General features: G+C 42.2%; 1 protein-coding gene across 3 annotated transcripts in view; it reads right to left on the reverse strand.

Annotated features, from left to right (window-relative positions):
* Positions 1-1,495: 1,495 nt before the first annotated feature.
* RAD51C (RAD51 paralog C) overlaps positions 1,496-18,948 on the reverse strand; it is an 82,432-nt gene continuing 64,979 nt past the window's right edge. For all 3 annotated transcript variants that reach the window (XM_077296345.1, XM_077296343.1, XM_077296344.1), the window contains 2 exons: positions 10,380-10,440; positions 1,496-3,002 (listed from right to left, as the gene is read on the reverse strand). In XM_077296345.1, the coding sequence (XP_077152460.1) occupies positions 10,382-10,440 (59 nt within the window). In that variant the 3' untranslated portion in view covers positions 1,496-3,002; positions 10,380-10,381. The remainder of the gene's footprint in view (positions 3,003-10,379; positions 10,441-18,948) is intronic.

Consider the following 18,948-nt stretch of genomic DNA (forward strand, 5'->3'; position numbering starts at 1 on the left):
TGTACTTTTACTGTTAAGATTTTTTTTTATTAAAATATTTATTTACAGATAGAATAAATATTGATTTTTTTATTATTATTTTTGATTTTTTTTTTTTAAATATATTTTTACAATTATTTAATTTTTTTTTTTTTACTTTTTTCTAACTTTTTTACTTTGTCCCACTATGGGACAATCAGTTTTTGCAGGCTGATCACTTCTATAGTTTGCAGATGAAGCAGCATCGGCAAGCCATAGAAGCTGTCAGCGCTGCTTTGACAGAGAGACTTGGTGATCATGCACTGCGCATGATCACCAAGTTTCCTAGCTCTGGTGACCCGAATGTCGTCATGATGACATCGGGTCACCATGGCAACGATCGGAAGCCTGCATCACGCCACGGGGTCTCCGATCCAAAGGCAGAGGGGCTGTCAGCCCATGTGCCGGCTTCTGGAACGCTGCGATTCGAGTTCGATCGCAGTATTTTGGGGGTTAAAGTGCCGGGAGCGGTCTGTGACCGCCACTGGCACCTAGTGCCGGGTGTCTACTGTCAGAATCAGCTGACACTCGGCGCAATCGGCCGCGCATCCCCCCCCATGATCGCGGCCGATCGCTCAGACGTACTGTTCCGTCCATGGTCAAAATGGCCCAGCTCACATGGACGGAATAGTACATCCGATGTCAGAAAGGGGTTAAGGGTATAAAAACTAAAAGTTTGAAAATTGCTAAATTTTCAAAATTTTTACCAAACTTCTTTTTTTTTCATAAATAAACGCAAAGTTATATCAAATAAATTTTACCACTAACATGAATTACAATATGTCACGAAAAAATGGTGTCAGAATCAGTGGGATCCGTTGAAGCGTTCCAGAGCTATAACCTCATAAAGTGACAGTGGTCAGAATTGTAAAAATTGGCTTGGCTCTGTCACTAAGGGGTTAATAAAAAAATAATAAAAAAAAGTTTCGGCTCTGGGAAGAAGGGGAGCAAAATATGAAAATACAAGATCCCATGGTCATGAAGGGGTTAAAGCTAATTACGTAGAAATAAAGAACATAGATGAAGGTTTCAAGCTTCCTTATGCCAATGAAAATAAAATGGCATAATTCTTACGTACAACCCTATGCATACAATGTACAAAATGTAGGTGCGGTTAAAAAACCTTTGAGAAAGGATACCTGAGAGGGTTTGAAACGCGTTGCCTTGAGGTCACTATGTAGACCCATTTTTTTGTAACCAACTTTAAAAAATTCAATGATAAACCTTTGGATTTTATGAAGACGGAATACTTTTTTTTTAATGGACTGCACATGAGCCAGGCGCTTTTCCTTGCTTCTGCACGCCGAGTGCAGCTATAGGTGAGCTGGTTTCAAATCTTTCTTCACAGGGCTTAAAAAAATGACAGACAAAGCTACATTTTAAAAGTCAACATTTTCCCCTTTCTCAGGCAGGATTGGAGGTATTTACCAAAGTTGAACTTTATTTTTTATTATTATTATTTGTGTGGTTTTTTTTTAAGAAAAAAACTTCATTTTGATCAAACACCTCATTTTATATATGGCCACAGTGCTTTCCTTATTCTGGATATGTAACAGTAACAGAATTTTCCATGTACAAATGGTTCTTAGATTATTACCCTCGAAATCTGTGCTTCGAAAAAAAAAATTCTAACATCATTTTTAGAAATACGTGTAACACAGAAATAGAATTAGCAATAAACATTTACTCCAAAAGAACAATATTTGTTAGCACAATTTACAGTCATACATCCATATTATTAGTAATTTTGAGCATTATTACCATTAAAAGGTTTACATTGATGACATAACTTTCCTATTTGAAGAAAAAGGATGTTTTTTTTTCTCCATGGGGATAGTATTATTGCTCACCATCCTTCAATTAAATGAAGCTGAAGAGCAAACGTAGGTCACGAAATAGAATGTCGCTATATGTGCGATAAAAAAACCTCTTATAATCTTGTGCAATATCTTCAATGAAGATACTGAAAGTTTTAAAGGGAATCTGCCAGCAGATATTTGCTATGTAATCGGAGAGCAGCACAATGTATGGCCAAACACCCTGATTTCAGGGATGTGTCACTTGCTCGGCCACTTTCTGTATTTTCAACACAATCGGTGTTTTTTTAATAGGAGGTTATCACTGCTGGACTAGATATCACATGCAAGCCAGTCCAGCTAATCTGTTTAACCCTGCCCCCACAATTGACTATGAACAGAGTTTAACACAGCTCAAAATTCATAGCACTGCTACATCTACAGCAGAGAAAACAGGGATTTTATGAAAATTGCACCAAGCAGTCCAGTAAGTGTTATATCGCTAGAATCAGGTTCTCTGCCCCCACATAATGCAGTTCTCAGATGCAATAGGAAAAAACCTGCTAATTGATTCCTTTAAGGCCCCCCATACACATTAGATAGCTGTCAGCCAAACAATCACTTGACTGAAAGGGATCTTCTCCGACTCCCTTATACAGAAATGGTCGGCTGGGTCTGATCACGCTTCTCCCAGACTCATCTGTCAAAGGCTTATCACCACAGAGGCCAAAACAATTCCCACTGGCAATCCAATAGGCCAGCTCCCTGTCTTGCCGACATCTGATGGGGGAAGAGTCAGGAAGCCCCCATACACATTAGATTGTCAGCTGATCACACCGGTGATCGGTGGGTTCATCCGACTTTAGACAAATTTGTAGTGACTTTAAGATAATGTTACATTCTTTAAGTAACTGGTGATCATATATGGAAACACATCTTGGTCTTTTCATTCTTCAGTAAGTGAAGTGCACAAGTAAAATCTAACCAGGCAATTCATAGAGTTATACAAAAATAGTCATTTGTTTATAAAGAGTGTTTGCAGAAGTCCAGATGTTGCTTAGTCAATGAGATCTGAATTTAAGGCTGGGATTCTTGATCATGTTCCCTTGGGCGCTTGCGTGGGTTTATTTCAGACTTTGATGAACTTGTCTCTGGCTCAACAGTTTGTACATCTCGAAAACCTTTGTGCTATAAAAGGAAAATAAAAAAATTAATGAAAAGATTAAATTTAACTAAAGGGTACTTTCCCATAGGGCAAACATGCAGATTTTTCAATGCGGATTCTCTATTGTTTATGGAAACTTCTCTATGTATCAGAGCAGCAGCATTTAAAAGCAGCTTCATGAAAATTGTAATTCTGGACTATATGAATTTATAATGCAACAGAATTCACAATGCCATTTCCGCAACGAGATTTATTGCAAATTATGGAACGTACCCTAAGAGAAACTCGTTTTTGGTTACACCATTAAACATTTCGACTTTAAATGACATATAAGCAAGTAAAATGAAAATAAATAAAAAGACAGATTTCTATTTGATGCAAATATTACCGTAATACTAATATAAATGCACAGTGTATGTCTAAAGAAAACAACACTATCTGGCTATGGCAGGAAGAATGAAAGAAAAGTTTGCGTTGGGACTGCCAAACCTTTTTGGCACCTGTGTGTTCCCAAACAAACGTGTTGCTAGGGGTGCACTTCCTTTCCATCCCATATAAAAGGCTGTAGCTAATTGGCAGTGCATTGATAGCAACCAGCCTCAAATGGTGCAAAACGAGATCTGCACTATGGCGACAGGGCGGGAGGCAGAAAGCGTCTCAGGGAATGCCATTCTGACAAAGTAATCTAAAAATACACACAGGAGGAGAACCGATTTTATTATCTGACATGGCCGGAAGCTTTTATTCTGGACACCTCTACTAGACCTGAATAAAGGCCATGTGAGGGCGCTGCTATGTACTCGGAGATGGATTCTTCATTGCATTTTTGCAAGATTTTGTGCGTGAACATCTCTCAATTAGTGGAAATCCAAACAGGAAAAAAATAACAGCACCACACACAAGTCTTCCAGTAAAAAAACCTTTGTCCTTTATTTTAACAACGTGCTGTGGACATGGTTACAGAGGGCAGGATAATTGCAAGGCGAACTGGTTCGGTTAATGGACTACGGCCGTGGTATACGCTCCAACGGGTCCAGATTCTTCTGCTTAACACTTTCTGCTTAACAAGCAACTTTTTGTGCTGAAAAGGGGTACAAACTAAAACAAACGCCAGTTTTTTGCCCAAAATTCTTGAGTCGAGTGTACCTTTTTGAATAATGTGGCTAAAAAAAAATGGAAATAAATATTACAAAAAAAGGATCTTGAAATATACAAATGATGACTCAAGGCCTATATAGCTCTTTGAATGTAATGTAATGTACTATGAGCTCATATATTAAAGAGAATATGGGGCATTTAGCTCTGGCCGGAAGGACACGGCATCAGCAGCCAGGAAAGCACACAGTTTTCGCATGCTGATAATGATGCGTCCCTGCAGCCGAACATGCATGGTCCTCATTGATGGTCTGAGGAGACGATGTAGCATATAGTCTCATGGGATTTTGCACGCATCACGTGATATCGTGATAGAGCATGAGCATGAAAGTATCACATCCAGTTGACACTCATGGCCAATTTACTTATTATTAATTAGTATAGGCGCAGCCTGTTTTTATATACACAGCACCAAAATTAAAGGGAACCTGGCATGTGAAAACCACTATTAACCCCTTACTGACATCGGACGTATTAGTATGCCAATGTCAGTATCCCCCCCCCCCCCCTTTTGATGTGGGCTCCGGCGGTGAGCCCACATCTTTTCTGGGACATGTCAGCTATTTTGACAGCTGACATGTGCCCGCAATAGGCGTGGGTGGAATCGTGATCCACCCGCGGCTATTAATTTGGCGCGGGTGGAATCGCGATCCACCCGCGGCTATTAACTAGGTAAATGCCACTGTCAAACTCTGACAGCGCCATTTAACAAGCGCTTCCGGCCATGAGGCCGGAAATACACACACCGGTGACCCCCCGTCACATGATCGGAGATCATCGGTTCGTCGGCATGACAACTGACAACCAGAGAGCTCCTTGAGACCTCTATCGTTGTCAGTGCCGGACTGCTATGAGCGCCACCCAGTAGTCGGCGCTCATAGCAACTCAGCAATTCAGTTCATAGAGGCAATCTGAACATCGCGTCTACGTAGCAGAGTCGATCGAGTTGTGCCAGCTTCTAGTCTGCTATGGAGGCTATTGAAGCATGGCAAAAGTAAAAAAAGTATTTTTAAAAATATAAAAAAATATAAAAGTTTAAATCGCCCCCCTTTTGCCCCATTCAAAATAAAACAATAATAAAAAACCCCCAAGCCTACACATATTTGGTATCGCCGCGTTCAGAATCGAACGATCCATCACTAAAAAAAAGGTTTAACCTGATCGCTAAACGGCATAGCGATAAAAAAAAAGTCAAAACGCCAGAATTACTTTTTTTTTGGTCGCCGCGACATTGAATTAAAACGTAATAGAGGGCGATTAAAAGAACGTATCTGCACCAAAATGGTATCATTAAAAACGCCAGCTCGGCACGCAAAAAATAAGCCCTCACCTGACCCGAGATCCCGAAAAATGGAGATGCTACTGGTATCGGAAAATTGCGCATTTTTTTTTTCTTTTTAGCAAAGTTTGGAATTTGTTTTCACCACTTAGATAAAAAAGAACCTAGACATGTTTGGTGTCTATGAAATTGTAATGACCTGGAGAATCATAATATCAGGTCAGTTTAAGCATTTAGTGAACCTGGAAAAAAGCCAAACAAAAAACAAGTGTGGGATTGCACTTTTTTTGCAATTTCACCGCACTTGGAATTTTTTTCCCCGTTTTTTAGTACAGGACATGGTAAAACCAATGGTGTCGTACAAAAGTACAACTCGTCCCGCAAAAAATAAGCCCTGATATGGCCATATTGACGGAAAAATAAAAAAAGTTATGGCTCTGGGAATGAGGGGAGCGAAAAACAAAACGCAAAACCGAAAAAAGCTCCGGTCATGAAGGGGTTAACCTGCAGAAATGGGTTCAGTCTGCAGGTTAATAGAATTCTGAAGCTGTGCAGCCGCACTGAATGTCCAGCTACTGAGAGGAAATAAAGTTCATTCCTACAGGCAGCCCTGAGATTTCAGTCATAGAGGCGCAGCGGGAGAGGCTTCAGTCACCGTTCAGTAATAACTGAGCTGCGGCTGTAAACTTAATTTAAAAGAGGGGATCAGAGACAAATAATGCACACCATAGCTCAAGGTATATTAATATAGAAACATATACAGTATATAAAAGAGGCATGGACAGTCATAACTACCCAGAATTCAAAGAAGATCCAGTGTACCCCTTGACGCACGGTTCGATGTATATCTTCCTCAGAAGGGGTGCATTATTTGTCTCTGATCCCCTGTTTTGAATTACCGTCTATACTCGAGTATAAGCCGACCCTAGTATAAGCCGACCCCCCAAATTTTGCCACAAAAAACTGGGAAAACTTATTGACTCGAGTATAAGCCTAGGGTGGAAAATGCAGCAGGTACTGGTGAATTTCAAAATTAAAAATAGATACTCCATACCGTTCATTATGGCCCCATAGATGCTCCACATAAAGCTGTGCCATATATAGAATGCTCTGCACCGTTGCCCCATAGATACTCCACATAAAGCTGTGTCATATATACAATGCTCTGCACCGTTGCCCCATAGCTGTGCCATATATATAATGCTCTGCACCGTTGCCCCATAGCTGTGCCATATAGTGCTCTGCACAGTTGCCCCATAGCTGTGCCATATAGTGCTCTGCACCGTTGCCCCATAGCTGTGCCATATAGTGCTCTGCACCGTTGCCCCATAGCTGTGCCATATAGTGCTCTGCACCGTTGCCCCATAGATAGCTGTGCCATATAGTGCTCTGCACCGTTGCCCCATAGCTGTGCCATATATATAGTGCTCTGCACCGTTGCCCCATAGCTGTGCCATATAGTGCTCTGCACCGTTGCCCCATAGCTGTGCCATATAGTGCTCTGCACCGTTGCCCCATAGCTGTGCCATATAGTGCTCTGCACCGTTGCCCCATAGCTGTGCCATATAGTGCTCTGCACCATTGCCCCATAGATAGCTGTGCCATATAGTGCTCTGCACCGTTGCCCCATAGATAGCTGTGCCATATAGTGCTCTGAACCGTTGCCCCATAGCTGTGCCATATAGTGCTCTGCACCGTTGCCCCATAGCTGTGCCATATAGTGCTCTGCACCGTTGCCCCATAGCTGTGCCATATAGTGCTCTGCACCGTTGCCCCATAGCTGTGCCATATAGTGCTCTGCACCGTTGCCCCATAGCTGTGCCATATAGTGCTCTGCACCGTTGCCCCATAGCTGTGCCATATAGTGCTCTGCACCGTTGCCCCATAGATGTGCCATATAGTGCTCTGCACCGTTGCCCCATAGATAGCTGTGCCATATAGTGCTCTGCACCATTATTGCCTCATAGCTGTGCCATATAGTGCTCTGCACCGTTATTGCCCCATAGCTGTGCCATATAGTGCTCTGCACCGTTATTGCCCCATAGCTGTGCCATATAGTGCTCTGCACCGTCCATTATTGCCCCATAGCTGTGCTGCTGCTGCAATAAAATAATAAAACACATACTCACCTGTCTTGCTTGCAGCTCCTCGGCGCCATCTTCCCGGCGTCTCTCCGCACTGACTGATCAGGCAGAGGGCGGCGCGCACACTATATGCGTCATCGCGCCCTCTGACCTGCACAGTCAGTGCAGAGAGACGCCGGGAAGATGGCGCGGCGCCCGGCGTGTGGAACGAGGACAGGTGAATATGCGATACTTACCTGCTCCCGGCGTCCCGCTCCTTCCCCCGGACAGCTGGTCTTCGGTGCCGCAGCCTCTTCCTCTATCAGCGGTCACCGGCACGGCTGATTAGAGAAATGAATTATGCGGCTCCGCCCCTATGGGGGGTGGAGCAGCCTATTCATTTCTCTAATGAGCGGTCCCACGTGACCGCTGAACAGGGGAAGAGGCTGCTGCACCGAAGACAGTGGGACGGGCAGGGGGAGCGTCAGGAGCGCCGGAACTAGGTGAGTATGCCTCAGCGCCCTCTCCCCCTCACCCGCCGACCCCACCACCGATCATGACTCAAGTATAAGCCGAGAGGGGCACTTTCAGCCCAAAAATTTGGGCTGAAAATCTCGGCTTATACTCGAGTATATACGGTAAGTCTACTTTAATTTTATTTTTTTATCACTTGTTTCATTTAGAGGTGATCTGAGACACACCCCAGCAATGTCCGGTTCTATCATTTACCTATGTGCTTTATATCCTCCTGTATAGCACGGCTTTTGCACTATGCACTTTACTTGGTAGGATTAGTACTATTTTTTTTTATATATATTTCTAACAGTATTGTCATCTCAGAGATATGTGCAGTGTTGGCTATGGTTTATTTTTCGGATATTGATTTAAATCTATTTCTTCTGTCCAGTGTTTTGCCGTTTCCATCTTTCTGCAAGGTTTGCTCTCATCTCCTACTGTCCTTCTATGGATTTTTAAAAACTGTTTAATTCAATAAAAATTATTTTATTTTGTAAATTTATGTCTGGAGAACCTTTGTCTCTTCACATAGTTTTTGGCTTGCCTGACGGTCCTCTGTGTTTTGGTGATTAAGGGCAATTTTTTGTGGTTACATGAAAAAAATGCATTAACCTGCACACATGGGGTTAATTTGCAGGGTAACAGCATTCTAAAACTGCAAGGGCCTGCACTTAGACCCCCGCTGCCGGGAGAAAATTAACTTTATTCCTACCAGGCAGCGTTTGGCTTCCAGTTATAAGAGTGATGCAGACACGTGTTTCAGTCACCAGTCAATGCGTAGAGAGTGGTAGCAGTAACTGAGGCCCCGGCACTGACTAACAGTAGCTCAGCATTGGAGACGGCTGTCAGTCAGTGCCAAGGGGTGTGGTTTCTGCCACCACTCTCTATGCACAGAGCGGTGACTGAAACTGTGGCAGAGCCACCCCCATGACTGAAATCTGAACACTGCCAGGAGAAATAAAGTTAATTTCCTCCCAGCAGCGGGGATGTAAGTATGGGCACCAGGCAGGTTCAGAACACCATGAACCTGCAGGTTAATAGCGATTTATAAAATGACACGTTACCTTTAAAACATTGCCGGCGTCGTTCCAGCGATATCAGCACTCGTGTTCCTGAGGCTCTCATGCAGTTGTTATGACATGTGAGCCTGGCGTCCAATTAACGCTGGTGTCACTGTCCCCGCCTTCAGACAAATCAAATATCAAGAGGAAGTCAGGCTGCTCTCTCACTACCTCTTGATGTTCAATTTGTCTGAAGGCGGGGACAGTGACACCAGCGTTAATTGGACGTCGGAGAACGCGAGTGTGGACTCATGATCCTCTATATAAGATAAATAGGAAAATGTCAACCTGTTATATCAGAATAGTGTGGGCAATTCTGATAACTAGCAGGGTGGGCAGTGGACATTCAGCCTTTAACTCTTTATGAAGTGTGCACATGTCCTCCCCTAATGACCTATGAGTAGAAATGCGTCGGGAGACACGCAGGACTGTTAAAGGGTCAGTTCAGCTGAGGGATAGCTGTGGACTGCCCCTGTAAGGGCGGGAGTTTGGGGCATACAGGGTTATGATACCTACCCAGCATCCAAAGGTCAGAGAGAGATGTGAAGGAGGCCAACCTGCATTGTTCAATTATGTAATATATTTGCATAGTTTTTCCTCCTTTGTTTGGGAATGCCAAGAAACTGGCTGGCATAAACAATGTAAGCAATCAACATGTCAGCAAACTTCATTGTTCAGTGGCCATGCCTTACTGTTTTGCAAAGATAACAGAAGATAAACTGTAGGAGATAATATATTAGAGGTAAATATTAGTGATGAGCGAGTAAACTCATTGCTCGGGTGGTGTCCGAGTATTTGTGACTGCTCGGAGATTTAGTTTTCCTTGCCGCAGCTTAATGATTTGCGGCTACTAGAGAGTTTGATGCTTGATTACATGTGGGGATTCCCTAGCAACCAGGCAACCCCTACATGTACTCAGGCTGGCTAGTAGCCGTAAATCATGCAGTTGTGGCAAAAAAACTAAATCTCCGAGCAGTCACAAATACTCGGAGACCACCCGAGCAATGAGTAAACTCGCTCATCACTACAAGAAGAGTCAATTCTTCAGACAACAGTTTATGATTCAGGGCCTACTCAATTTACGTCTGGCATAATTAAGAAGAAATGCTGTCATCACACCATAGACTTCCCTGCAGATTTCCTGCTGGCTTGAAAATGTCATTCACTACAATTTAACATTTGCATAATACAGTACGCTTTATTTTATTAATGGAGTCAAATAGTTACATGTAAAATTCAGCACTTCTATCTCTGTTTCTATCTTTTGATTTAAATGAAACTTATGACATAATTTTCTGGTAATATGATTTATAGAGAATACCTTACCGTTATTTCAAATTGTACAGTGCTAGCTTTCTGATTTGGTGACTTGCATAATGCTGCAAACCTGAAATCACAAAAAAGGTTCAATTTTAAAATATAAAAAGCTATTGTAGAGTATTTGACTTTAGAAGTTGTACCATTAGGCCCTGCTATAAATGATTTGTCGGCAAAGGCAAAAAATACACTTTGCAAGCATTTGCTTCTATCAATTCAGTTTAAAAAAAATACATTTTGATAAGTTATCCCATGGGTGTTCATTATGGCAGCTTTCCTATCTAAGGCTACTTTCACACATCAGGTTTTTGCTGTCAGGCTCAATCTGGCTACATTTAAAAAAAAAAAAACGGATCCGGCGAATGTTGCCGCCGGATCCAGTTTTTTTCCCACAGACTTGTATTAGTGCCGGATTGCTCCGGATTACATTGCGTTTCGTCCTTAGCAACGTTTTTTGTCTCCGGCGAAAAAGCAGGAAGCAGCGGGATCCGGCACTTACGGTTGTTTGCTAGAATGGAAGCCTATGGGAGCCGGAAGGTGCCGGATCCGGAAAATGACGGATTCCGGCGCCGGATTCTGTTTTTCTAAACTGAGCATGCTCCAAATTTTCTTTTTATCCAATAATCTAGATATGCTAGCCGGAACTGTCGAAAAAAACGGATCCATCGCAACAGTTTTTCACAATCTGCGCCGGATCCGGTTTTTCCAACATTCGCCGGATTGTGCCTGATGCAAAAAACCTGATGTGTGGAAGTAGCCTAAGTCAATAGTAGATAAAGGGGTTCTCTGGTCCAAAATGATAAGTCTGCAGACAATCTGTGACTGTAGACTTAGGAATCCCCCCAGGGTTCGCACTGTGCGCAGTGGGGATTCACCGGTTTCTGAGCCGGGATAATCGGTGATATATGTGTTATGCATACTCCCGGCCAGAACCCGACGAGTGGATGCGGCCTCACTTCATACACTAGTATTGACCGAGGCCATGCCCACTAGTCGACCATGCCCACTGGACAGCCGTGTCACTAGAAGCCGCATGGCCTTGCTCCATACAAGCGTATGGAGCACAATGCGTGCCCTGATGGAATTCATAATTCTGCAGTCACACAGAGTGACTGTAGACTTATTGACTTTGACGAACAACCCTTTTAAGAAAACACTGCATGTTTGTGTGGCCAGCTTTCCACTTAGTCTCCCTTAGGATATGGCTATCAAAGGTTTGTAGAACAGGAGTCAATGTACAATAATCTTCTAACGGGCTGAAGACGCAGATGTCGGACCCCCACCTATTAAACATTTATTGCATTTACCTTCTCACTTCTTTGAAGTCATTACAGCACATTTTATAAAATGAAACAAAACATAAAAGACTAATATATATATATACTATTTCTTTTTTTAACTACAGCGATTAATAAGGTGGGTATTCATGACTACAGGAAATTACATAAAAGATAGTTACGCACTGCAGATTTTATTAATAAGAATTTAGAAACATTTTTACAAGCATTTCAGATTCAGATACTCCCAGGACCTACACTATGAAAGCTTTGGAGTCTGTAGAAATGCTTCTCAAGAAATAATTTTGATTATATAATAAATACACAAATTACCAGCCATAGTCAATTTTTCATTAATTGTCCCCAAGTGTGAAAAGTTGGTAGTGAATAATAAGATCATGCAGCAATTTTTAATATTGGTATAGATCATCTAAATAACACCTCTCATCAAGATTGCTGAGCCAGTATTTAGTCAATTATTTTATGCATAAGGGGCATTTATCCCTGAAATCCCACAGTGGAGTTAAACATAGGAAAATAAAATGTACACCGATGGTGGTCTGAACTTCTAAGTATGAAAGGAAATATCTGTATAGATTTCCTATATTAGCTCATTCTATAAATGGCAGCAAAGAATAACAACACATATCTTTCTTCACACGGGGAAATCATTAGCCTTGATGCTCTTGTGCCCAGGACCCTGAGCATCGCTATGTTATGTAAATCAGTTAGAGGGACCACTCATGGGGAGAACACATTACAGTTTTGTGTAGCAGAGCTGCATAATCTGCTTTAAAGGGAACCTGTCAGTTGAGTCATGCTGCCCAAACCACAGGCAGCATGAATCATAGCCAGGCTGCACGTTGCGGATGGGTATGTTTTCTATGAATCGTTAAGAATTTCAGAGAAAACTTAGTTTAAAAGAAGTCTATAATCCTAAAAATGCAAATTAAACAGTTATATTAAAGGACATAGCCCTTCTAACAATCGTATAAGCAGCATACATTGGGGAGAAAAAATATTTAGTCAGCCACCAATTGTGCAAGTTCTCCCACTTAAAAGAAGAGAGAGGCCGGTAATTGATAACATAGGTAGACCACAACTATAAGAGTCAAAATGAGAAAACAAATCCGGAAAATCACCTTGTCGTATTTGGCAAGATTTATTTTGCAAATTATGGTGGAAAATAAGTATTTGGTCACCTAAAAACATTGAATATAACAACCAACCCAAAACCAATGGATCAAACAGTGGAGTCCAAACAAGGATCAGGTGAAAAAATTATATAACTCTTTATTAGTTAGTGACAGACATAAATGGCATTAGAGTAAAATGTAAAGTATACATATTATAAAACCGTTGTGCACATGTGCAGGACCAGATGAGATTTATAACCCCTAAACTGTAGTATGGTACATAAAATGGCCCAGAAAAAGAAAAAAATAAATAATAAATAAAAATAATAAATCCTGGCGACAAAATATAGTGACAATAGCGTGTGAAAAAATCATCAATAACAATAATTTTTGGAGGATATTTATCAAAAAACCTCTTATAGTGCATAATAGCTATATAGTGAATCCATAGTGTAACCAGTGCCAAATAGTAACCATAGAACACATAGAGACGATTGCAGCTCTCAATGTGTATAAAAAGAAATAAAGAGAGTAAAAAATATATCTAATTAATGGGCTCAAATAAGAGTGATGTACCTTTAGGCGTTAACAGGTCCTGGATCATTAGTGCTCGGAGATTTAGTTTTCATCACCGCAGCTGAATGATTTACATCTCTTAGTCAGCATAAGTACATGTGGGGGTTCCCTAGCAACCAGGCAACCCCCACATGTACTTATGCTGGCTAACAGATGTAAATCATTCAGCTGCGGCAAGAAAAACTAAATCTCCGAGCACTAAAAAATACTCGGAGGACCCCCGAGCGTGCTCGAGAAATCTCGAGTACCGAGTATATTCACTCATCACTAATGTTAATCCATATTATTCCAGACTAACCATGGATAGTCTGGAACGATTTATTTTAGACAGTTTCATATTCTCCAAAGTATATTACGGTACTTGAAACTATGGTTTCCAGTCAAAACACAATGTTTCTACACATGTCCCACAGTACATTTCTCCATTTGATAGTACAAGTTCTGCACAATGTCTTTCCTTGTCCTGTTTATGGTTATCCATCCATATATTCATGCTTTTTCAATGTTATTTTTCCCCTAAATTCACCTCTGATAAACAAATGGCGCTGCAGTTCCATAAATAATCCTACGTTTCGGAATATTTTAGACATGCTGACACAATTTTACAGCATGACAGTACGCATTGTGAAAAGTGCAAACAAAAAATCTCAGCTAAGAGAATCGTGTGAAGAATGCAAAGCATTCCTGTAAATTCAATCTTGGACAGCGGCATTCTACTCAGCTGAACAAATTATGTATTGTAAAAGCATTTTCACGGCTTTCCTCTTCTGCGGACTCCAAGGCAACTTATTGCAGACAAAGACGTACTAATCCAGAACAAAGTCAGGATGAAAGATGTTTTGTACATTTCAAAGCTGATGCATTAGAAACAAACAAATAAAGGGCCAATTGTTAGGCTGCCAGTGTAGCAATATGGAATCGCTGGATTTCTTAATAGTGGCCTCCAAGGAGCACTAATGTGGGTAGTAAATCTAGTTCAAAGGTTCAGATTTCAGAGTTTTCTGTCTATATCTTATATACTGCCATTTTTGTTTTGCAAAAAGACACAGAATTAAAGGTAGTAGTAAAAACTTTGTGTTCGAATTAAAGATAGAAAACAGGACACACTTTTCGGACACACTGTTGATGTAGGCTATAGTAATAAACTTAAGCAACTGTAAAGGTATTTTCCTGAGTGGAATAATATTGCTAAAAAAATGTGAATTTCTGAGAGTACCTTGTTCCCATTGACTATATATACCAGGTGTTCCTGTGTCTTCCCTGGCTAATCAAGTAGTAGTCCTTGATTATGTGCTTAGTCAACTATTTTCACATGACATAATTACTAAGGCAGTGAAGTTATGCCAAGCTGGCCATAAATATAGGATTAAATTCTTCCAATTCTCTAATGTGTATGGGGGCGTCCAACCTTTCAACAATGATAGTTGCTGGGGTTGGGGGGAAGATAAATTATAAAGAACTGAAAAAGAGAGCTGGAATTTAAAAAAAAATATATAGAAAGACTAATAGACAGTTATGTCTAGAAATATGTGGACAGTTACACAAGTTTTGTCATTTTAGATGTTTAGTTTACCAAAACATATGCAAGATACAGTTATATAACCAATATAGGATTAAAGTGCAGCTTTAATTTGAGGTTATTCGCATACTCTGGGAATTGAAGTAAAGGGTTAGGGATTACAGCTCGTAAATAAGTAGCTGCCTCTTTATAAAAGGACCAAAAATAATTAAAGGGAACCTGTCAGCAGGATTGTGCTAAGTAAAGGCCCCGTCTCACATAGCGAGATCGCTAGCGAGATCGCTGCTGAGTCACAAGTTTTGTGACGCAACAGCGACCTCCATAGCGATCTCGCTATGTGTGACACGTACCAGCGATCAGGCCCCTGCTGCGAGATCGCTGGTCGTGTCGGAATGGCCTGGACCTTTTTTTGGTCGTTGAGGCCCCGCTGACATTGCTGAATCGGTGTGTGTGACACCGATCCAGCGATGTCTTCACTGGTAACCAGGGTAAACATCGGGTTACTAAGCGCAGGGCCGCGCTTAGTAACCCGATGTTTACCCTGGTTACCAGCGTAAATGTAAAAAAAAACAAACAGTACATACTCGCCTTCTGATGTCCGTCAGGTCCCTTGCCGTCTGCTTCCTGCTCTCACTGACTGCCGGCCGTACAGTGAGAAGTGAGAGCACAGCAGTGACGTCACCGCTGCGCTCTGCTCTCGCTGTACGGCCGGATCTCAGTCAGAGCAGGAAGCAGACGGCAAGGGACCTGACGGACATCAGAAGGCGAGTATGTACTGTTTGTTTTTTTTTACATTTACGCTGGTAACCAGGGTAAACATCGGGTTACTAAGCGCGGCCCTGCGCTTAGTAACCCGATGTTTACCCTGGTTACCGGGTGCTGCAGGGGGACTTCGGCATCGTTGATGACAGTTTCAACGATGCCGAAGTCGTTCCCCTGATCGTTGGTCGCTGGGGAGAGCGGTCTGTGTGACAGCTCCCCAGCGACCACACAGCGACTTACCAACGATCACGGCCAGGTCATATCGCTGGTCGTGATCGTTGGTAAATCGCTTAGTGAGACGGGGCCTTAACCTACACACAGTGTCAGGTCAGCGCTGTTATACTGAATCAAATGATACCTTGGTTAATGAAATCCGTCTTGTTGTTGTTGTTTAATCTATATTTTCAGTTTTGCGTTAATGAGATTCTCGTGCCCTAAGGTGGGGCTGGTGTGTATGCGGTGCTCTGATTATATATTCATAATGCACACTGCTGACAGGTCACTGATCCCTCACTGACCTGCCCCCTAGTTTACATAATGAATACCATCACATACCTAATCAGAGCACCACATACCCCATCCCTGCCTTAGGGCACGAGAATCTCATTAACACAAAACTGAAAATAAAGATTAAGGCTACTTTCACACTAGCGTTAACTGCATTACGTCGCAAATCCGTTTTTTTGCCGAAAAAACGGATGCGTCAAAAAAGTGAAAAATGGTGACAAACGTATGCCACGCATCCAGCATTTCGACGGATCCGTCGCAAATCCGCTAAACGTTTCCGTCGAAAATACTGGATGCGTTGCATACGTTGCATACGTTTTACCATCCGTTGTATCCGTTTTTCCGACGGATCCGTTTTTAAAATGGGAGGCTCCCAAATTTGATTGGCTACTGGAAAATTTGAAAAACTATATAGTACTGTATTTACAGCCCATCTTTGTGGGTTTTAGTTTTGTGGCAGCGATGGAAGGTGTTCTTGGGAGGATTGCTAGTTTGGTTACCGACGTTATCTTTGAGACGAATCGCCTGGATATCATAGTGCGGGAGAAGGAGGCGGCAGCGGAAAAACGGAGGATGCTTCTGCAGCAACGGAGACGGAGGCGACTCTGGATACATCCGATTAATGAACTACGGATGATGATAAAGGGATCCAAACCCTACCCCTAACCTCACCCCTAACCGTTTAATGAACATTTTCTGACAGTCATAGTGCCACGTATTTCAGTGCCACGTATTTCAGTGCCACGTATTTCAGTGCCACGTATTTCAGTGCCACGTATTTCAGTGCCACGTATATAAGTGCCACGTATATAAGTGCCACGTATTTAAGTGCCACGTATATAAGTGCCACGTATATAAGTGCCACGTATAACCACGTAGTTATAGTATTTATAGTACGTGGCACTTAAATACGTGGCACTTATATACGTGGCACTTATATACGTGACACTTAAATACGTGGCACTGAAATACGTGGCACTTATATACACGTGGCACTTATATACACGTGGCACTTATATACACGTGGCACTTATATACGTGGCACTTATATACGTGGCACTTATATACGTGGCACTTAAATACGTGGCTGGCTGGGGTCTTGTGGCTGGCAGTCTTCTCTCTGGGTCTTGCTGGCATATGTGGGGTTGAAGGCCCAGGCCAGGTTTATATAGATTTGGGGGTGTCTGGCCAATTGGCAACAAAATCCAGCTTCTGAGCATGCTCAGTGTAAAAAAACGTATTGCAGCGCTGCATTGCGTCGTACGACGTGTCCCGACGCATCCGTCGCTCATAGGCTTCCATTGTAGCCAACGACGTATGCCGCAGGATGCGTCGCGACACGTTTTTTAGGCGGAGACAAAAAACGTTACAAGCAACGTTTTTTGCCGACGACGTGTGGCCAAATTTCGACGCATCCGTCGTAAAACGGACACGACGTATGCCAATCCGTCGCAATACGTCGCCAATACAAGTCTATGGGGAAAAAACGCATCCAGCAAAAACTTTTGCTGGATGCGTTTTTTCTGAAAAAAGACGTTTTGAGACGTAATGCAGTTAACGCTAGTGTGAAAGTAGCCTAAGAAACAGCCACAAGACAGATTTCATCAACCAAGGTATCATTTTATTCAGTATAATGGCGCCGACCTGACACTGTGTGTAGGTTACTGTGCACAATCCTGCTGACAGGTTCCCTTTAAACAATTATTTCAAAAGCTCTTTAATGGGCTACTTTGGGATATTCCTGCATTAATTCCTCATCAGTTAAGCATGTGGAATGTTTGCACCTGATTTCAGGTGTGACATTTGCATTTGAAAGCTGTTGCTGTGAACCCAAAACATGCTGTGGAAGGAGCTCTCAATAGAAGAGAAACAGACCATCATTAGGTTGAAAAAAGGAAGACATCCATCAGAGAGAGAGCAGAAATATTAGGAGTGGTCAAATCAACTGTTTAGTACATTATGCAAAATAAAAAAGTGCACTGGGGAGTTTGAAATCTCAAAAAGGCCTGGATTTCCATGGAGGACAACAGTGGTGGATAATTGCAGAATCATTTCCATGCTGAAGAAGAACCCCTTCTCAACATCCATCCAAGTGAACAACACTCTCCAGGAAGTAGGTGTTTCAGTTTCTAAGTCTACGGCCGGGATCACACATTCAAGAAATATGTCCGAGTCTCGCATGGTAATACCCGGCATTGCCGCCGTCTCTCTGGAGCGGAGCGTGCGGCCGCACTCTCCGCTCCTGAGTGACGGCGGCAATGCCAGGTATTACCATGCGAGACTCGGACGTATTTCTCGCATGTGTTATCCCGGCCTACCATAAAGAGAAGAATTCATGAGAGCAAATACAGAGGGTTCACCGCAAGGTGCAAACCATTAGTCTTAAATATAGAAAGGCCACATTAAACTTTGCTAAAAAAACATCTAAAGAAGACAGCCCAGTTTTGGAAAAGCATTCTTTGGACAGATGAAACTAAGATCAACCTGCACCAGAATGATGGGAAGAAGAAGCACACAACATCGTCTGTAAAACATGGTGGAGGCAATGGCACAGAGTCACTAGTATTTATTAATGATGTGTGTAAGATTGCACTTACTGAGTGTATTAGGGGACACTCGCTTGGAACAGGATTCAAGCACACGGGCACGATTTTTCGCTTAAACATAGTCTATGCGGTTTAATAAAGTGTCATAAACTGGGTCATGCACAGTTCATTGTATACATTGTATACAGCTTCAATTCACAGTTCACTAAACATGCTGGACCTCTCACTTCGTCCAGTTACCATGGGTGACCGTAC

The sequence above is a fragment of the Ranitomeya variabilis genome, chromosome 3 (assembly GCF_051348905.1).
Source record: "Ranitomeya variabilis isolate aRanVar5 chromosome 3, aRanVar5.hap1, whole genome shotgun sequence".
Lineage (NCBI taxonomy): Eukaryota > Metazoa > Chordata > Amphibia > Anura > Dendrobatidae > Ranitomeya > Ranitomeya variabilis.